The sequence below is a fragment of the Cuculus canorus genome, chromosome 3, assembly GCF_017976375.1.
Source record: "Cuculus canorus isolate bCucCan1 chromosome 3, bCucCan1.pri, whole genome shotgun sequence".
Taxonomy (NCBI): Eukaryota; Metazoa; Chordata; class Aves; order Cuculiformes; family Cuculidae; genus Cuculus; species Cuculus canorus.
Window position 1 is genome coordinate 32,847,769 of NC_071403.1, and position 22,294 is coordinate 32,870,062.

The 22,294-nt window shown below is 41.4% G+C and overlaps 1 protein-coding gene across 1 annotated transcript in view; it reads right to left on the reverse strand.

Annotated features, from left to right (window-relative positions):
- The window catches only part of FYN (FYN proto-oncogene, Src family tyrosine kinase), a 140,021-nt gene that overhangs the window by 839 nt on the left and 116,888 nt on the right, over nucleotides 1-22,294 (reverse strand). Inside the window, exons 9-13 of the mRNA XM_054062538.1 lie at nucleotides 21,093-21,248; nucleotides 17,317-17,496; nucleotides 15,423-15,499; nucleotides 15,166-15,319; nucleotides 6,796-6,928 (exon numbers count right to left, since the gene is read on the reverse strand). Of these exons, the coding sequence (XP_053918513.1) occupies nucleotides 6,796-6,928; nucleotides 15,166-15,319; nucleotides 15,423-15,499; nucleotides 17,317-17,496; nucleotides 21,093-21,248 (700 nt within the window). The remainder of the gene's footprint in view (nucleotides 1-6,795; nucleotides 6,929-15,165; nucleotides 15,320-15,422; nucleotides 15,500-17,316; nucleotides 17,497-21,092; nucleotides 21,249-22,294) is intronic.

Sequence of the window (22,294 nt, forward strand, 5' to 3'; positions counted from 1 at the left end):
TTTGGGTGTTCCTCATTATCCAAAAAGAACATTTTCAAAGATATTCTACTCTTTTATAAAATTACAAAACAAAGCTAGTGGTCTGTTAGTCATCACCAACCCAAAGGCAGCATCAACCCAAACCTTCTGGTCTTACTGGTTTCAAGATGCTACAAGAAAAAAAATGGGCATTTTGCTTATGTTGTGTTCTCAATATTTGTTTTTTTAAAATTGTGTTTTGAACAAAAATCCGCACCCTTTTTTCATATCCTTGTCTTTGAATCAGCTGAATCACCTCATGCTTTTGGGCAAGAACTTCTGCTGTGCTTTGCTTCCCTTACATATTACATGCTTTGAAAATAAGTGTTATCAATAACTCATCTATTGTATATACCCAACCCACAAACAAGCTGCATTCTTTGTTTTTATTTTGGTAGTACCCCTTTAAGTATAACATGGATGGAAACAACAGCAGCAGAAAAGCTCCTTCCCAACTGATTTGTTATTCTAAGATATCGAATGTTTGGTATTTTTATCTAGTGCATTACTCAGTGCTGCAAAGCACGCCCTGAAACTTGATAACGATAACGAACTGTATGCTGGAAGAAAAACCCTGAGGAGAGAGAGGGGGGAGGAAAAACACAAACAGCCCTTCACATTTCCCCTTTTTTTTTTTTTTTAAAAAAAAAAAGAGATAGAGAAAAAGAGCATAGAAAAGACATACTGTCTGAGAACATAGTCATTGTTTTCTCCCTGGAAAGTCAGTCAAGCCAGGTTTTCTCATCACAGCATAATCCAGGAAAATGCCCTTCTTTTCCTTTCTCCTTTCCCCTCCCTCTCACTAAAACTCAGATATGAAACTAAATTAAGTAATCATTATGTTCCTTATTGGAATTCATACATCTAGTAAGGGACGCAGCACCTAGGATTTGCCAAAGAAATTCTATTGTTTTTGACGTGTATTGCTAATTTAAAAGAGGAGTTTCAAATAAATTTTATTTTCAAAATCCACTGGATTATTCATCAGACTTATAAAAATAATGTTTCAGATATACTTTTTATCTCTTAAAAGATCTATTTATGTTTACAAATCTATTATCTAGATTTGCTTATCTTATCCTATCCTACAAGTCTTAGTGTTTCTCTTTTGATAGCAGGAGCCTGTTGTATCTGCACTTCTAACACTGCAGAGAGAATATTTGAACAGTCTACAACTCCTCTCTCCTAATGAATAACGGAGAGTTTAAACTCTTATAGTAAATAATAACTGAAATTCTGCATGCAGTAAACTTCTAGACCTCTTAAAAGTTTATCCTAAAGTCCTTAAATCTGTGGAATAAACTACTCAGCAATATTCTTCTGTAGAATACAGCTATTTCATGTGTCTGAAAATCAGTTTGTGCTCATGATGCCTCTAGAACTACCATTTGAACCAAGAAGTAAACATCCAATTTCAAAAAAATGGCTTTTCCACTAGCTTTTTTATTCCCTGAGAAGAGCAAAAATGAAATAACTTCCCACCATCTAGCTTTATTAGTGAAACCTCCAATAGTCTTAAGATGCCACATGATATACCTCAATACAATAAAAATTTACTGCCCAAAGGGACTGGGGACAGAAACCCAATGCTGCTTGACTTTTCTTAGGAAAGCTGCAGTAGTAAGAGTTAGTGTGACATAAAAGAGGATGTAAAGTTTCCAGTTGTGGCTAAGGAAAACACTACAAAGTGCTTTGCAGTGCCCTGAGGAGCTTGATTAGATGGAGCACAGCAGATGTGCAGATAGTGTGGATCTGGGCAATACTTTTCTTCCAGAAGACAGGAACATTGCTGTAACTTTGCAGCACCCCAACGTCCAAAGCTAGTAAGCTATATAGATTACTCCGGGCAACGTGAGATCCAAGTATTTTAAGCCACTGTATTCTTGTTTTCTTCTGTTGGACTGAGAATTATGCTCCTTCAAGATCCACTGCATTCTTTTAGACCATTGATCAAATTAATAGACACAAATTCTTTAAGGAGAACTCTTAAAACAACAGCTCAGCTGCTGTCCATCTCCAGAACTGCTGTATTTCAGATTCTCCAAGAACCTACAGCTGTGCCTCTGCTCATGTTCAAAGGTTCCTCAGACATAGACATGTTGGCCCATCTCTAATACAGTTGAGAAGGCAAAACTGTAGTCCTCCAGAGGAGCTGGATCACATTGGCACTCAGACCATGCTCTCAAAAGAAAGAGGTACAATGGAGACAGGTTGATTTTTGGGTTTTATTCAGTTTATCTAGAAGCAGAATTTCTAACTTCCCTGGACAGCTCAAAAGCAAAGACAGAGATGAGGGTGCAGGAATGGGATATTGGACTTAGGCAGGAAGATCATTCCATACACAAGCATGACAGTGCACTGAAGGGAACAGGAAAGCTGATCCTGAAGGAAGACAACCTTTGAAGCATAATGTTTTTCTTATGAGTACAATATGAACCTAGTTTCTATGCAAAAGTAGTAAAAAGTTTTAAAAATCTGGAAGTCATGCCACTTCATTTAGAAATCAAGGTCTGAAAACCCCCAACAACTCCTCATCCTCAAAACACCCACAAAGCTAGGCTTTGTGGCTATCAATATCTGTTTGGGTCTTTTTTTGTTTGTTTTGTTTTTTTAAAATAAGTTATTTGCAACTTTGAGCTATAGCACTTCTGAATGTAGCTTTTCTGCTTACAAAGAAACCTACTTGAGCCCATCTGTGCTATGTGCCGAGTACACATCTCTCTAAACTCCTTATCTACCATCCATGATGACAGTACACACACACATATGCCGGTTCACTGATGCGTACTTGGCCCCAGCCTTGGGCAGGTACCACGCGCTGTCTGGCCCTTGGTACAGCTTCCCAAGTGGCCCAGCTTCCCCTTGGGATAAGGAGGCTGACCATAGCTCCCCAGGGGCTGCAGAGCTGCTTGGAGCCCAGACTCAAAATGTAAATTGAGCCCTGCCTAGACATAAAATGTAAATACTCTTGATTTGACAAGTGCAGCAGAAAGTGTTTAGTGCAGCTGAGATTTTTGACTATCCAAAAGGCAATATATTGAAAAACCCAAAATTCTCTGACTACTGCTAGAGAAATGCGGCCTCCTATTCTTGAACTCCACTAAAAACCCCAAAACTAAGATCCAAAGGGAACTTGTGAAAGGGAAAAGAAACAAACACTGAAAAAAGGTCGACTAAGCAGGCTATTTTTTAAACTCCGCTCCTCTTCTGCCCATACCTAGTTTTTATTTCACTGCTGTAATAGCGGAAATAAAACCTCAATGCCCAAAAAGACTGTGAACGTTTCTTATTTCGATCTGCTATGTTGTGAAAAGAATGGGAATGCATTAGGGAAAGCTTGGAAAAGCACTAATAAATTAGTTATCACAGCAGTCCATTATGTCCATTGGCAGAGAAACAGGTTTGGTTGAAGGATGAAGATGAGGACATCTGGGAAATAGACTTGTTTGTGGGAGGTATAGGGTCTGGGGCAAGGCTTGATTATGAACTCTAGCCTGATCTTCATCTTCAGCAGAAAAATCTTTACTGCTTACATGTCCAGTGCTTCAGTCTCTCTTCCAAAATGGGCATCAGGACAGGAACTGGTTGAAATCTGGGGGACAAGGAATGCCATGTACTACTCCACACATTCTGTTTCTTCCTATATACTGCCTTCCTTCTTCTGTCCTTCTCATTGTGCTTTTCCCTTCTTTCACACAAGCTTAAAACAATGCCTGGTTCTCTAAGCAATGAGGTACAGTGCCCTGTGGGCATGGTTACCACCACAGGACTGGAGTTTGTGCTATAAATAACCTCTTCAGCCACTTAGATATTGTGAAGCAAGAAAGCAATCCCTTTGTCTGAGGGCCTCTCCCTGCTCCCCCTGGCCTGCTACAAGCTGTGAGCAGGAACATCAGGACAACATGCCCACAACTTTTTCAGAAACTCGCTATTAAAACAGAGTGACAGATCTGTGACTCTCTTTCTTTCAAGGCTGACCATTTTCAGAGCTTGCAAATTCACAAGCCTTGGGTGCCAAAGTGGCTGGCAGTGCCTAGGAATTCCATTCTCTCACTTATAGGTTGTCTACTAGGGTGAGGCAGCCTGAGTCTTGCGTCCTAGGGTGGCTGAACTCCCATCTTTTCATCCTTGGCAAGCCATGTCACGATGGCAGGAAAAGCCCTGTAGGTGCATCTGAACCCTGTTCCCTGCCTCAGACCTGAATTCATGAAGCTTTATCTTTCCAGGAGGTCCTTCCTCCCCCTAGCACGAAGCAGAAGCTGGGTGATCCTTTCTGTATCAGGAGAAAACAGTCTTTTCTGAGGAGCTCAGGAGGTCTTTGTCATGTTGGGAAGTCCAAGCCCTCTCTTCAACCTACATGCAAAGACAGACCTTTTGGAGAAGACCTCAGTTCTCCTACATTGTTGCCTTGGCTTATAAAAGCTTTCCCACTCAGGGTCTGGAAACTGAACTGAAATCTCTACAGACTTTGGAAATTCAAATTTAAAATAGAGGCTGCCCTTCAGTAAAACTTACACGGAGGGGAGTGAAGGTGACCAAGAGAATGGTTAAGGCCTCCTGGCTAAGCAGGCTGGGAGACCCAGTGGGAAGGAATGGCCTTAGTGTCGACCTTGGGCAGTTTGTGACTGAGGTGGTATTTGACCATCTAGAAGATTGTTGACTCTGTGATATGTAACACAAAAAGTTTCTTCCAGATACTTGATATCTTCCATGTGTGGGTGGAGAGTGAGTTGGAAGGACTTGCAGTGCATGAAGGCTTTATGTAGTAAGGGGCGAAGGGGGAGGATGGTGCTGAAAGAGGAGAGATGCTGTTAGTGTCTTTGATGTGCTGCCACATAATAAAACTGTTCACATTTTCAGCACACACACCATGCCTAGGATTTCTGTCATGGGTCCTACAAGAAGTTATACATTGTAAGGACTTAAATGCACATCTAGTGGCCTCTTTCTCCTTCAGGGAGGAAAAGGAATACTTGGGAAGTGCAGACATCCTCTGCTGCCATGGTGAACACTGTGTTCAGTTACAAACTTGTGAGTTAATAGGGGCTTAGACAGTTACTGTGTGGGATATTATTTCTCCTGTATGCGTGTGTCTGTGCTCATGCACATGATAATAAAGCAGCTTAGCCATTAAGCACCTCTGCCCCATCAATGTGGAGCTCAAGGAAGAAAATTCACCTTAACTATGTCCTGTCTGGCAAGAGCCTCCGTGCACCCACTGTGCTGGTAGTGACTATGGATTCCTTCTTCCTGCTGCGCGGAACGAGGAGCCTTGCCCACTCTCTGGGAGCAACACTGCATCAGCTAAGTCTTACACATCTTCGTTCTGTCTTCAGCCTTTGCACACTATACCATGTCTGCACTTAACTCAATAAACCCGTGGAAATCACAGCTCTCCCACGCCACTGCTAGTAATTCTCATGGCAAGAAGACTTTTGTGCCTGCTACTGACACAGCCATTCTGTGTTGTGGCAACACACGCTTTTCTTTAATCGCAAGGGGAAGTGCTGGGTGGAGGGACTCATCCATCCCACAGAATCACATCATCTCACTTTCTGCTACCTCATTCTCTGGTCATAGTCACAGCTTTGCTAAACTGCTTCCTGTTAATCATGCCAAAAATTCACTGCTGATCATGAGAAGACTTCCAGTCCCCATATTCTCTTCCCAAATATCAGCTACTGGCTGCTAGGCACTAGCAAAGTTTAAATTCCTAGTAACACTCTGGGAGTTTAGTTTTGATGAGTTCAGCCTTCTGAAGTACCATGAGATACCACAAAATAAACTGAATTCCACTTTGCTGCTTCTCCACTAGTATTATGTATGGATCTGACTGGTTGATTATGGCACAGATTGGAAAATTGAAACTGCTTTAGGGCACTTTCCATTAAATCAGCTGCAGTGCACACAGCCACACTGGTGAGTATTTAGATTTTTTTTTTTAATGGAAAGAATAAAGATGCAGTTGGATGCCCTGTTATTAGTATCTGTGCTGATAAGAAAATGAAGGGATTAAATTATTTTCCATGTAATGCACTGTTTTCTCCTCACACCTATACTCTTAACCTAAATGCCTACAATCTTGAGGGCGAGCAACAGAATGAAAACTTCTTTCTGCATAGGCAGATCCAATCACCTCTCCTACAAATCTTAATCTATTGGATACTTGGCAAGGTTTCAACGAAGAGCCGTGGGGCCTCCAGTTCCCCCATGCGGAGAATCTGGCCCCGCTGTGACCCTGCCATGAGCTCTGGCCTGCACAGTACAGAATTATTTTCTTTCCTTTCCATCCATCTCAAAAGCAAGGACTGAAATCCAAGAGTTTATAAAAAAGAGATTTGGTAATAAGACATTCAGACAGTCATCAAACTTTGCAAAGAACCAGACTGACAGAATAAATGGAGCAATCCCACTCTGGGAGTATAACTGTTGGTATTTTAAAGTGAACACAATACTACAGAGAGCTATTTGCTCCACAGTATGGTAATTTTACATTACTTTCATCATTTGGCTAGAAAGTATATTAATTGTACTGAGTACAATTAAAAAAATTAGAAATAATTATATTGGATTTTCTGTCCTCTTGTCATTTTTATCATGACCATCACACAGCAGCTTTCAGAGTCAGGACCATTTTCAAGCCTGCACAGACCTTATGCATGACAACTATCCTCCTTTGAGACCAGTGAAAATACATAAACATTCCAATTTAAGCATGTGACTTGGCTCATTCCCACTCCTTTCCCCAGGTGAAGCAAGGGTCAGACTGTTTTCTTACCTGGGTATGGCACTCTCCCTTTTGTTACCAGCTCTGTCAATAGGATCCCAAAAGACCACACATCCGACTTTATTGTGAACCTTCCATACAACGCTGCTTCTGGCGCAGTCCATTTAATGGGAAACTTTGCACCTAATGAAAGAATAAATGAATCTTAATCCGAATAGAGACAGAATCAAAGTACCAGTTCACAGGTGACTGTTGTGTTCTGCAACACATGAGGCGGACAGAGCTGCAGGCAAGTATTAACAAACAGCTCCATGGAGTATGGTCGGAGAGAACAGGTGGGTGGAACATACAGGGGAGAAGGAAAGACTTAGCAGGGAAGGGGAGAGTTTGTCTCCCATCCCAAGACATTTTAATTCAGGTTTGACATTTTATGAAAGAAAAAAAAGTCTAAAAAACCAATAAGCCAAATATAATAGACATTATTTCTCCTAGAATATTTTAAATTAACATTTCCCCGTGATAATTGTAGGTAAAACACAGTTAGTACCTATGAATAGAAGTGCGATTTGTTGGAAATATACATCCCAGCTTCCCCACTAAAGCTGAGCAAAATGCAAACAAACAAACATGGTAATAACATAAATTAAACCCAAACCTAACATTTCATTAGAAACATGCAAGGATCTAATCCTGCCATTTGAATTGCTTGGAGTACAATGATGTCAAGGTACAACTTGGCCTGTGATTTATAACTTGACAGCGTACTTTAAGCTCCTGGCACTGAGAAGCCTGTAGTGCCTTAAATACGTGCAGTTCTAATGTGCTCATCCATCATTAGAGCTTGCAAGAGCCAGCTGTGGTAAGGATGGTAAGATAACAAGCCTTTAAACACTGATTTATTTGCTTTTCCAATCATTTACTGTTTTCTTAGGGAAAATATTTTCAGTATGACTTTAAAGAAAAGTCTTGTGGTAATAATTAACTCATAGTACGCACAAAAAATATGCAGACATTTCCCTGGTGCCTTGTATTAACATACAGGCAAAAGAGTTGCATCGCTTATTGCTGATCCCTAGTGAAAAACACTCTTGAATTAGGAAACAGACTGACTTTGACTTCTCACTACCCTCTCATAAAATTCCCTTAGCTTTCAAGAGGAGTGTGGAAAGTGTAACAACATGGACAAATCATTCTCAGGGAGTGAAGTTATAGCACTGTTTACAGTTCCCTGCTGGTGCTGTTCTGCCATTACATCCAGTGCTTGATGCCTCCTATCTCCTGCTATGGCTGCAATCTGACTTGACTCAGAGTACAAAGTAAACACAGTAATTCTCATCTCCTTACTTGGTAAAACATCAGGTGTGCTAAAATTTTTCCTCCTCTACATGTAAGCGATCCTAAGAGAGATTATTACTTAGAAACAAATATATTTTTCTAGGGAAAATTGCAGTTGCTCAAGTAAGTCCTGCTAATTCAAAAGATGCAAGAAAAAAGTTTAAAATGCCTGAAGTCAGCAACTTAAGTCTAGTCAAGCATCAACACATCAGTTATTATATATTTGCAAAGGTGCCGGAAGATTTTTGGATGACTTTTCACTTTCAAAAAAGTCTGTCTGTTCTGTTTTTTCGTTAGTCAATATGCAGGCAGGAGCTAAAATTTGGGTGCTTGGCCTTGCTCTCAATCTCCTTAACTTCCACTTCTTCATGGAACCAGTCTCAGTTTGCAACACTCCAGATTTTCAGAACTTCTCTTCAAGAATGCCTTGGCCATGATGTCCAATTCCTCTGCAGCAGCAGTCCTGCCATTGCTTGAGCCTCTGTCCCAGAATCTGGCCCTTCTTAAGCAGCACCAGCAACCATGTGGGCTTGGCAAACTGGTTCCCCCAGCCCCTAGAGAGGACTATCCACCCCTCTCTGATCCCCGGAAAACCTGCAAGCTGCATATGTCTGGTGGCCAGTTCCCTAGGCCTACAGTGCATGGCCTTAGATGGGCTTATGGAGGCATGCCACGAATATGTGGGCTGATGTCCATCTACTCTCTCATTGAAGTAGTACACACACCCCACACCAGCTGAATGAATAGCTCCAAGCTGGCCAGCAGCCTGAAGGCTTGGACATTGGCTGGTGGTATGTGAGATAGCTAAGCATGAGGGTTTGCTTGTTTGTGTGTTGCACATATTTTATCCAACAAATATTTTTTTCTTTAACCATCTGTGTTTTCCTGAGAAGCTGAGCCAAACCTGGTCTAATTCCCTTGTGCTTCATACTCAGATCCAAAGGTAGCAACCACCTATTACTCGTCTTTGGAGGAAAGATATGTCTTCAGACTCCTTTGTGGCTAACTCCCCTGGTATTTTTGCCTTCCTCATCTATTGCCAGAGTGGCAGTGGGAGTTAAGTATGTGGTGTGTTGAGGGACCCTGGGAAGATGAGAAGCAAGGTAAGTAGGTGAGAAAGAGGACAATTCCAGCACACTCCTTTTCCTGAGAGCTAGAGCAGTACAAACCCCACTGGCCTGTGATGAGCGCTGCCAGAGAAGACAAATGGTCTGTGCTGTGAATTCTCCAATGACAGGATAGCTACTCATTACACTTCTATGCTGCCCCTGCTGTACATGATTCTCTAGCTAAAACAATTAATACAAAAATAATGTTCTGCATTTTGTGCAGTATTTCCTGAAGTGAGAGATGGCAAGGAGGGAAAGGCAAGGTTGGCAGAGAGGCTGCTAGCAAAGCCCTGCCCCGTGGTTTTCTGGCACTGCAGTACATGTTGAGGATAGATGGTCAAAGCGAGCCTGCAACTCAGTAAGTACGGCAGAGCCATCAGTAAGAGGAGAGCAGAGACCAGAGACTGGCCACCTGAACAGCTGCAGGTACAATCGTAACACAAAGAGATCACATACAGCTTGTGTGTGTGTGTCTAACAGAGATCCCCCCAAGGTGCTGCCTCCCATCAAATACCTGGCACTGGAGACACAGGCAGTGCACTTCTGTGAAAGCACAAATATCTCCAAGTGTGTTCAGCACTGCTCCAAAGCCTTTCACTTGCTGCTGCTGCTACACAAAGTGTTCTTATAGGCCACATGCTGTGCATGGCTCTTGACCAACACATAGTCTCTGCTTATTGTCTTCCCAACACACTGATTAAAAAACCCACCCCTTTCCTCTGCCCAGGCCTCAGCAGCTTATTAAACAAGCTGACTTTGTGTGGCAAACAAATTAAAGCATCAGATCATCAGATAAAATGTGTATTACTGACAAGCATGTTAATAAATCAGATAAGCCAAATTACCCTAGCTGACAAGGCAGCCTATCTCCTACTTTGAAGGCATATTTGACATCAGTGGGGGGAATTTATCTTTTTTTTTTTTTTTTCCCCGGAACCTGTTTTATTACAAACTAGCAGATCAGTAACTTCAAGCATACAAACCAACCACACACCACATTTATTAGGTCAGGATAGCCTGGCTTTGCCCCAAAGTGGCGTAGTAATCTGCAGCTTTTATCTCTGTCCTTTTTTTTTGAAACATTTCAGCCTGCAGAAAGACAGCACACTGCTTGCAACCACATCAAACCAAAGCTGCTTGTACAATCTACTGTTAGGGCAGACGGGCCTTCCTCCTACCCCTGAGGATTTTTGTGAAGCTCAGCCCTGTGCTTCGGACCTCTGCCTGGCTCTGCTCAGACGTTCGTACAGGTTATCTCCCAGGAGGATTTCCTTCGGAAAATTCAATCTATGGCCCTGCTTTAATTCTTTGTCGGCTATAAGCAGGTCGCGTGATGAAGAGTGGAGGGGGCTGGGACAACTGAGTGACCTTGACACACAGCTCTCAGCATGGTTTCTTCTGAGGCAAGCAAAAATCCCTCAGAGCTTTGTTTTTTCAGATCTAAATCTTGATGAAGCAGAAATCTCTGAAATTCATGCCCCAGAGCCACTGCCAGATTGATAATGATCCTGTTTCCAGATATGCTACGAAGCTGGTACCTCTCATATCTTCAAACCGAACACAGCACCTCAAGCTCTAAGACCCCAAAACCAGGGGAACACTTGGGCTAGCAACCAGCGAATGTAGTGCAACCCCAAACTGCTCCTGAGGCTGAAAAGGGAAAGCCACAAAAGGTAAAAACGAAGTGCTGAAGCAAGCATGTAACAGGAAACAAGTCAGCCCTGGCAGGAGATGATGAATGCCGTGTGGGAGGGACCGTGCAATTACAATTTTTGTGCTGTGAGAACAAACAAGAAATTACAAGTCTGGCAAAACATCAGCGATCAGAAGCAGGCTCCACAGGTTGAGCATCCCCTGGGAAGCAGGGGACAGGGGCCGGAACTGTGGGTCTAAATACCCCTCTTGCCCTTTGCCTGCACGCCCCTCTTCCCTTTGCCCTTCCTCTTGACCTGGCCGTGCTCCTCACAGAGCAGATGGCAACTCTGGAGGAGCACATTAGCGATCCCCCTCTGGGATCCAGGGGGCTGGCTCTTGAGAAGAAAGAGTCCTTCCTCCTGTCTGTTCCATGGCTGACCTGGGGAATGGCAGGCAAAGAGCAAGAACAAAGCCCTGGATGTTACAGTCCACAGTACAGTCAGTCACCAATAAAGGAGATATGATTAGCTGGTGAGTAGGGAGCCAAGTCTCTACAAAAGGACTGCGGAGAACCTGAAAGGGGGAAAAAAAGTCCCTGCTAATTTCTAGGAAATCAAAATAAGAAGTATCACTTGATATTAACCAGGGCAGGAAGGAGATATTTCTAACTGTTAAGGAGGCAAAAATGATTGAGAGTTTACAAACATGTACTAGAGCTCCCAAAATAGCTCTGACTTGTCTGGAAGGCATCAGAAAGATCGTTATTGTTTCATGTGTGCTTGGAGCAGGACTGCTGCAAGTGCTGCCAGTGTATGCAGTAGAAACATGGCCTGGAAAATAACTCTGCTTTTTTTTTTTTTTTTTTTTTTTTTTTTATTAGGGCAATTTTAAATTTGTATCAGCTGCTACTGCTTAGAATAGTAACAACTCTTCCCCAGCAACTCTGTGGAACACTCGACACTCTCCACAAAAATGCCATGGGCTTGGCCAAAACTCTGATGGGAAGGTGATGGGAAGTTCCTCTCTGTCCTGTAGGATACCAGGAGTTTTAAGTCTTGCCTTACAGGACTGACACAAACATTATCGCCGATGGAAGGAAACAAAACTGAATGCCTGACACTGGTGTGGGAGGAAGTCGTTGTAATAGCAAGAGCCAAAAGAAGCAAACCCCAGTGGTGGAGGCTGCAGTGCAGTCCATCAGCATAGCCTTTAAAATGGGCGTCACTTTAACAGGCAAGTTTTTCCCCTTTGATTACTCACTTCCTCTAAAAGCAAGAGGAGCCAAATGCTCATTACAAGCCAAGATTTTTTTTTTGTTGTTATTTAATGGCAGTGTATAGCTGCTAGTCACACACTTTAAATCATTAGTGGCACAACCATCTCTTTCCTTCCTGATGATTACTGATAAATGGCAGTGCAGACAACAAACCACTTTTTATTTACCTCTCATAAATCAGGAGCAGTCAGTCCCGCTTTGTTCAAACCAAAAAGAAAATAAACCGGTCAGTTAAATGTTACCACCAGGCTGAGTAATACCCATACAGGTTCAGGAATCCTGCACTCTAGTCTGCTGGGTCTCAAAGCATCCCCATCTGCTTCCTTTCAAAATATTTAATCAGAGACAAAAGCGACAGTGGGGGAAGGGAGTAGGAGATCAAGCAAGACTGGAGAAATCTACCTCTCCCCCATGCTGACAATGAGTTCTGTAGTAACATTGTTAAGCCAAGAGAAGGACAACTGCTGAGGAGAGAGTGACCAGAGGCTTTAATCTTCAGATATTTTAAGGCAAAACATTTCCTTTCTCCCACAGGATCTCCCAGTCTGGAGTGCTCTTCATTCCCCCCCACCCTCCTCTGCTAGCCAGGCTCTCCTCTAGTGCCAAAATTCCCACTGAAGCAGTAGTCAGCTAGATAAACAGAGCAGTCCCCAGATGCATTCCCTTGGAGGCTGAAGTAATAGGTCATGGAAAACCAACAAAGGCAACCATTTCCTTCTGATACTATGGTCTCCATGCTCAAAATGAATTTTAACTAAATAAACAGGACTAAATCCCACTTGGAAGAAAAACTCCAGTAGTGCATTAGAAGCCATGTTTTTTTTTCAATAATTTAAAGGTCCGAGGCTCACCCTGGCTGCCCAGTTGGCTTGGCAGTCAGGTTAATTGCTATGAAATGTAAATTCAGAGCATTCTGCTCAGTCAAAAATGTACCCCTCCTTATAACAAGCTACTTAAGAAAGTGTCAAAAAAAACATTAGTGAAAGCAGGAAAATCTTTCTATGAGATGTCTGTGACTACAGCTCTTTGAGTCTCTCTTTTAAGGAGTTCTGTAGCTCTGAAGGACTTAAGCCTGACCGTGAGTCAGGGGAAAGAAGTATTGTCCATTGCCCCAAAGTATAGAAATGATGGGTGACTTCTCCATACTTGCAGCATGAGATGAAGCCAGGCAAACACGATTCAGATCTCCAGAACATCACAGATGCAGATTAAAAGCTGAACTAATTCTCCCTTCTCAGCCACTTTTTCCACAATTCAAGTGGTCTCCATCATGGAAGCAGGGCAGGAGATACCCATAACTATGCTCCCTCTCCCTACCAGTCCCAGCATTCTTTTTTTTCTCAGCTTTAAGTTCTCCCATCCAAAATCCAGTAACTTTTATTGTCTTAAAAAAAAATCTGAGCTTCTCCTCAACAACAGTCAGGCAGCCTTTCACAGCTTTCTAACATGTGAAGAGGGCAAAACCATCCTGACAGATTTAAACCAGGAAGCAAACAGGTCATTAGAGGATTTCCTGGGGATCAGGCACCTGAGGAGATCTGGCCAGAAGTAGGTCACATACTTGTCTATTAAACCAAATAATTAGTAATGCCAAACTATACATCGAGTGGTTTCCAAAGAGAAAAAAAAAGAGATGGCAGTAAACCAGACAAAACACAGATAATATAGGATACTCTTTCAAAGCCATTTTGCAGACTGGATCTGTCTGCCTTGTTTTACACAGGAGAAGGGCAAGCACACAGATTTCTGTCTAGCCTGCAGACTTCCTTGTTACTCTGCAGAGTGACACAAGGCTATATTTTCTAGCAAGAAGCAAGTCCCACCCTGAGGCTGAAATTAATAATGGTTAACTCTCTGCACTAGTACCTACCATGGCATCTTCAAGCCCTCTCCCCAACCCCCCCCCAAATCAGGCCCTGCCGTTTGAACATGAAGCAGGCAGCTTTTCAGGTGGACGCAGTCTGTGGTCCACATGCCCGTGACTAGGTACTGCTGACAGCAGTTCAGGGGAATGAAAATGGCATGAGAGCTGCTGCTCCCAGGCCAAGACAAGGCATGCTGGAAACTCGCTGGCTCCTTCTGTCAACAATTGAAAGTCACAGGAAGAGGTTAGCTCTTTCCTAAGAATTAATGACAAAATCCATGCTAAACCACGGACTTCTGGTCAAGAGAAAAAACTCACAACAGGAAGGGGTGCATGCAGGTTATGAAGTACTTAATTGACCTTTGCTTTCTGATGACATAGAACAGGGTTTAACGGGACAGTCCTTGGTTTTGGCACTGAAATGCATGGAATGGTATTTACTGACACATGTTGAGCAAGCACTACCAATATGCTGCCAATAGAAAGGGAACAAAACCGTAGCTCTACAAACTTGGACCAACATCTAACAAGTAAGCATGACTTGTAAAGAAGGACTAACTACAAAAGAGCCTGTGTCATGCCGGTCTGAAAATACACACACACACATATGCTTTTTTGAAAAAGCTACAATGCTCTTTGATACATTTTTATAGTGTTATCAGTGGTCTGCTGTGCCCGGCACTCTGTGTGGCACTGGGAAACAGCTTTCTTATTAACGTAACTTTTTAAGTTCCAAAAGAAAACATAGTGCTCAGAAACACAGTTCCATTGCATAGAGACACATTTCTTTGTCCTGTATGAAATAAAATAAGAATAGCACAGCAATGCTGATAGTCGTTAGTAAATACTAGAAAGCATACTATGAAAGAAATAGCTTTTCAGGATTACCCCACTCAGGGTTTCAGGGCTGGTAAGTAAAGTATCTTCTTTGTTATGGCACCACAAGGATCTTGTCTTTATTGTCACTTCACCCACTTGTGCTCTCATTCCTCATCTTTGCCTCACTTTGGTCAGTTTTTGAAGAGAAGACAACTAAATAATATGTTCTTTTTAGGACATTTAGCAGTGAAGTTCTGTGCTAGAAGTTAATAATTTACTGAAAGCAACACCAAAGCATATGAAAGCAAACTTTTTAAAGCCACATTCCACTTTTCCCCCCATCACAAGAATGACACGGGGCTATGCCTGCCACTATACCTACCTTGTCTGGCTGTATATTCATTGTCTTCAATCAGTCTTGCCAATCCAAAGTCGGCAATCTTGCATATTAGGCCATTCCCCACCAAAATGTTTGCAGACCGCAGATCTCTGTGTATGTAATTCATTCGCTCGATGTACGCCATTCCTGCAGCCACCTGTGAGAAGCATGAAACAGAATTGGTGCATTTTAAGATGAGCTCCAACATACTTGTGCTATAAAACATATAAACCTAAGTGCTAAATAGTCTGAAGACAGACCTGGGCTGCCATGTCCACCAAATTCGGCAACTTCAATGCTCTTCCTTCTCCATCTTTTAAGAAATCTAGCAAACTCCCTGCAAATGCAAAGTTGACACAGAAAAGAGATGTTAGGGAAACAATGGCTATTCATCAGGATGGAGGTGCAGCAGTACGTGTAATATTAAAGACAGCAGTGTTTCAAGTTCAAGGGATGGTTTCAAAAAAACTCCCAGTATCTTAGAATTATCCTATTATACTTGTTTCACTCTTTTTTAAGGTTGACTTGCAGAAGAATATGTCACTAGTCCAAAGAGAGCTGCTGGGAAAAGAAACCACATTGTTTTTAATTTTCCTTACCATTACTGAGAAAGCTGATCTTTCTTAACTTTTCCAGTGCTCTTTGAAACTACATATGTGCTGCTTTCCGAAGACCTCAGCTAGCTGCAAAGTATCAGCTTGGTTTTGAGCCACAGAAACTATGGAAAAAGTCAAATCCCAGCTCAACATTGTCCAAAAGAAAGGTCAGCCTGGAGTCTGGTAAGCCCAAAGGGGCTAGCACTAATAAAGGCTAATTTTACTTAGACATTAGTAGTGTTCCTTCTCTTGGTAACCCATAACTAAATGTAGCATGAACCATTAGTTTCAGAAGACCAATATGCAAAACTAGAGAAAACAAAGCAGAGATCAAATGAAAGCGATTTTAGCAAAAGCAATAAGAACAGAGCTCCCCTGTACAGGGGAAAGCAAGGATTTCCTGTAGCTTTTGACAACACCCTGGGATGCTATAGCTCCCTTCCCAATCTTGTACACAAACAGAGAAGTGTGGCAGTCTCCTTTAAATAAAGTCAGTGAATTATGTTAACAAATAAGGAGAAAAGACAGACGAATAGGCGTTTCTCCCTTGATAAATCATCAGCCTCAAGCTCAGATCCAAAGATGTAAAATGTTACAGTAAAAACTGGTAAAGTAAGCCAAAATAAACTACGTACTTCAGAAGGATTTTGAGGAGTCCTTTTTTTTAAAGGGGAAAAAGCACATGCTTTTCACTGAGACATATGATTAAAGTGTGAGTTAGTCAAGGCTTGGATGCCTCTGAGGAGGGAGGGGGCAGGCACCTGCCAGGAAAATAAAAGTCAACTCCAAATAGACTGAAAAAATGCACTTAAAATTTCAGAGTGTATCCTCCAATGTACAATGAAACTTCCCTGTGAGAACTTATGTTTCCTATTTGGTTCATTTGCTTTTCCAAAACAAGCAGATTTTTTGCTCTGCTCTCAGCACCCCTGCTGGAGATCTGACGGAGTGAAAAGTTTTCCTTTTCTCAATTTACTATATTGTTACCAGTTAAGTAGCTTAAAGAAACAGATAAGGGAGAAGGGGAAAGAGGAGGAGAAAGAGGAAAGAATCAAATGTGCCAATCATGTATTAAAACAATAAATGTGCTAGACTAAAAATTAAGCTGTAATCTGGGAGCATGCTGCTTGCAACTGAACTCATGATTGCTGAAAGAAAAAGCAGAAATCTTAGGCTGACAAGTAAACACCGAAATAAGACAGCATATGAACTCTTTGGCACCAGGAAAAGCTAAGGTGTTCGGAAACAGCATGTAATATTATTCAGACCTAGAAAACATAGATCTCCACTTGTCAGGGAAGTTTAGATGATGATGCAACTGGAAACACCACCTTCTTCCCTCTTCACCTAGTGCTGATTTCCTTTGTACATCTAGAGGATTTCAGATTATGGGCCCGGTTCAGAACTGAATTCATAATTCTGAAGCCAAAGATGAATTTAGCTTCCCATTCCCTCTCTCCATCCTCACACACTGTTCATGTATCACACTGCACCTTCCTCTGTATCCCCAAGGAGCATTAACAAACAAAACATTGTTATCAAGCAGCTCTGGCTTCACCTTTGCTCATATACTCCGTGACAATATAGATAGGTTCTTCAGATACCACAGCATAAAGTTGGACCAGTTTGTCATGTTTTAGCTTCTTCATGATTTGGGCTTCCTCTAAGAAAGATTCTGGAGACATAGTGCCAGGCTTCAGGGTCTTGATAGCCACTTTAGTATTTCCATTCCACGTACCTACAAGCACAGATACTTAGATTAAACATCTTCTGCTCCTTTTTCTGCCTCATGCTAAATGTAACCAAGGAATAAACTAGCATGGACACAATATAATAATTTTTTTTAAGTGTGGTTTCCCATATTGCCTTATTATTATATTCCTCCCCGCCTCTCTCATATTATAGTCTTTTTCTATTATACTGAAAAGTAATAATCCCTTTGGCACTGAGGCACAATCACTGTTGTCCTACTCTGACAATGTTTCCACTGATGTTCACAGAAACCTCCTCTGAGTAAGAAACATGGGACTGCTGAAAACAATCTTCATATATTCCCTTGCTAACAAGTAATTGCTACAGACAACACCACAGCTTCAGTCACAGATTTGGATAACAAAACGGGTTAAACCCAGAACTTTCCATTTGCAAGACATTTTAACATTTTGCTTTTGTTCTGAGTCAGAGGAAAAAAATATTCTAAGAGACATTCCCAATAAACAAATTCTGAATTGATTTCATTTTAGAAACACAGGAGGGTTTCCAAACCAAAATGCGTCTTTTTCCTTCCCCTCCTCATCCCCAGAAGCCCAGCAGCTGCTGATGGAAAATGAGGTGGTTCCTGTCCACTTCACTTTGTTCTTTACTTGTGGTCAGCACTGAAAAGGACAAGTTGCATCACTTTTCAGCCATCATTACCCAAGCCTTCTCTAACACCTGAGAGCCTAGACAAGGGCCTGGAGTGAGCTGGGGAAGGCTGACTCAGGGGGTCCCACAACAGGTGGGGCTCTACTCAGAACTTTGCAAGGGGGAGAAGGACCACTGGAAATTAAAAAACAGAACACCTACATAAGATAACAGTTTTTTGGGGGGATAGGGGAGTGGGGAAGGGAAGGAAAATGAAAATGAGCAGAAATATCACTTCCCTAGTGCCTTCTGGTTGTCCCTTGCCCAGACTTGCCAGAACCCTGTCCAAGAGCCAGGACTGACATAACTTTGAATGGGACCTGTGATCTGTTGACAGGGAGCTACTGTGTGCTAAGGCTGAACAATGCTAAATGACTTCAGGAATGAAACATACAGGGTAAAAACTGCTCCTCTGCACTGAAGCATGAAGATAGCAGAAGGCCTGCAAAGGACATGCAGACTCTAGATCAAATCTTGTTCCTATAAATTAAGATGTAATCAAAAAAGGTAACATGGTTTGTCTTTGTTAAAAGCATATTAACAGTTATCAGGGCTCAGCTGTTGCATGGGAACTGGTTCAGCCAAAGCATCTTCATCATGAGCTTTTGCAACCTGCCAGAGCATAAAATGAGCTGAATTTTGTGCAAGTGGTCAGGCTCCAGCTGCCATCTCACCTAGCTGAGGACAGGGGAGGAGCGGCAGGGCAGCCACTGCTTGTGCCATCCCACATTTTGCAGGGCAATCCCCACAGGGATACATAAAACTGTCTGATGGCAGCTTGAGGAACATCATAGCCAGAAGTGCATAGTGCAAGTTTGGGTTTTACTTGATTTTCTTCTGCCAGCTCAGTGCCCAGTGCTGTCATCTCTACCAATGTTGCAGTAATGTCCTGAGTTGCTAGTGCTGCTCTACTAGTAGGTTTGAGGAAGGCCCTTGAGGTCTTAGTTTCACTTAGTCCTTCAAATTAGAGTTGAAGCAGGATTTCACTTTAGCAGCACTCCTGTATAAGCTGGGAAGGATGTGGTTTCGCCTCTTGATTTCAAGCAGGGTGACCAAAATATCTTCTGATGAGTAAAAAAGATCATGTTTTATCTGGAGCCACTGAGGTTCCGGACCACAGAGTGCCATCAGTGACAGCCACTTTGCAGAGGTGCCACAAATTATATGAACCAGGAACGAAACCCCAGAGTCATAGCACTCTGTTACTGGTGTTAATAAACTAGTATTTTACCCTGTGTTTTAACAGGATTACCTGTGTACTATCCGTTTGCATTGCCTTAATGAAAATCCCAGAACTTCTACTATCATTAAAGGTTTTCAGCAGGTTAAAACTGTTTTTATGACTTTCTCCAGTTAAAAGAAAATCAAACAAAAAGGTTAACTTATCCTCTCAGCCCAGATTTCATTTTAAATTGTTAAATTTCCTTGTTATGCTTTAGTATTTTTCTCTCCAAAAGAAAAGTAGCAGAGACCTCCCTCTGAATTCCTCCCATATGTAGTTAGTTACTACTAAATGCATTTTATATTAATTTTTACAGTGTTAATCTATTCTGATTTGGTAATGCTTCAGGGTTGTTAACATACTTTTACTATACATTACTTTAAGAAATTTAAGTGTTTCTGACGGATATTTGGTACTGATACTTGGCATTTTCTTTCTCATAGCTGATTTTTTTTTTAAAAAAAAATGCATTTGCCACTTCAGCTTATTGTAACAGTTTAAGATCTATGGCACATAAAGTTGACCACTAAGTATTAATATCAACTCCAAACTCTTGCATGCATTCAAGACAGAGAACAAGAAGGTGAAACCACATTTATCTGGGGACGCTAATATAAAAACCAGGTAGTTTTCTTCACAACTGGCCAAATTTTCTGTGAAATTCTATACATTTCTATATATTTCTATTTTATAAATTCTATAAACTTCACAGGCTAGCTGCCATATTATTGGCTGTAGTCTTGCAATGGAAAACAGCTGCAAGAACCCATGAGAGCCCACTGGTTATTTTCGTTGTACATAATTTTTTGTCATCGCAACAAAAAGAATTGGCCACACTGCTCCACCAAATGATTCTGATGTAAAGAAACAATATATAGCAATTTTTTATTTGAATAGGTCATTTTAAAAAGGCTACACAGAATGCAATTTGGCATAAAAATTTAGCCCATCTTTCATTTAATATCTACTACATTGTGTTTCAATGCTATGACTATACTCAGATTTATGTATACTTTAAATTGCTATTGTTTTACAGTCATGAAAAGAATGAGGTCCATAGAGAGGGGAGCAGTAAATAAAGCTGGCAAGTGTACAGAAAACAATGTCAGATGATTTGGAAAATGTCAGTATTTCTGACATTCAAAATGGGGGTTCAGCTGGGCTGGGCAAGCCTTGTCTCTATTGTCCCTGGTCTCCATATTGAGTTATGGGGCTCTGCTGCAGAAACAAATTTCAGAGCAGACTTAAAGAAGTGGATGCATGGGAAAGCTAGCTTGACAATATCAGCTTGCTGATATTTGCCTTTATTTTTAAACTGGGAGAGTGGATGGAAGCATTTTCAGGGTCTGACTCCATCAATGCTAAAACGCGTGAGGGAAAAAAATGTCTACTTACCAGATTAATTTCTGCTTAGCCATTCTAATTTAGAAGTTTAGCATCATTCCTATTTTAATACCCAGTGACTGTGAGTGACCCCCAAAAATCCAATGCAATTAATGAAGTTTAATGTCCTAACCTCTCATACCAGAGCGTGCAAATGAAAGTTTTACTGTGGGTTACTTTATTACAGTCTGACTGTTTAAGGTGATACAGACTACCATTTCATACCATTCTGATCTTTTAGCTTTAAAATCTCTACTCGAAATGTTTATTTCTGCCAAGAGGGCCTTAAAAGATCCATCCAAAGCAAAATATATTCTCTGCCTTACCACGCCACACTTCAGCGAAACACCCCTGACCAAGCTTCTGTTCCAGAAATAATGAATCACGTGCAACTTCCCATGCATCTTTAGCCAATCCAACAGTTTGTGGGATATTATTCGTAGCAATCACAGTTAAGTTAAAACACAAACCATCAGCTTTCTCTATAGGAGAGGAAATTAATAAAAAAAACACACTTATAATCCAAAATGATGCATGCATTGAGAAAGATGGAAGGTGACTCGCCTCTCAGTGCTGCATAAAAGTTCATTTGCAAACACTGATTTTTGGATGGTGAAAGTATGGGCTTTTTTATAACCTTGCAGAAAAAGGCTCCTTGGTATAATTAAAATGTTACTATGTGTGCCTTAATTTATTATTAAGATGGTGGTGATTTGTCAAAATTGAAAACTTCCAAGGAAACATGGACTTTCATTTTTCAATTAGAGTAGAAGCTGAAGATTAAAGAATTTCAAAGTTAAAACCTTGTTTCCAAAGGTATTATTCAAAATAATTTGAGCTTTGCCCATTTTTTCTTGTGGGTCACAGTGTGCTACATTTTCACCTTCCATCTTGTAATCCCCACACAGAGAGCTATTTTAGAATAATTATTTTGCTCCATACCCATCCATACTTCCCCAAACTGCCCATTTCCCAGTCTCTTGATCAACTGTAGGGATTCTCGTGGAATTTCCCAGACATCTTTGGTTTTGACAGACAGATCAGTAAGCCTTGGCATTCCTTTATGACAGGGGACTACTAAGCGGCAGCAAAGACCTGCAGCTCTCTCTGATGGAGCCAGAAGTGAAGCCAACAGCAAAGGAGAGGAAAGAAAAAAAAGTGTGACATGAAACAAAAACAGTAAGCATAAAAACAATGCTACTCACAACAGCTGTTAGTTGCATACCACAAAGCATCCTGGAAGATTAGAAATTGAACAGTGAAACATATTCATTTGAGACAGAACAGGAAATATTTTAGTTTCTGCTTCCACAGCCTGAAATGGAAGGTGACTGCCTATGGTTGCTCTTGTGGACTTTGTATTTCCCTTCTCTCACAATGCTGTGTTAAGATAACTTCATGAGTAACTGGTATACTATAGTACAGTATTACGTTTGAAAAGTCATCTGCAAATCACAAAGCGTATTAATTCTAAACCGACTAAAAGAAACATAGGCAAGATTCACTTTTTCTGACAAACATAGAAATG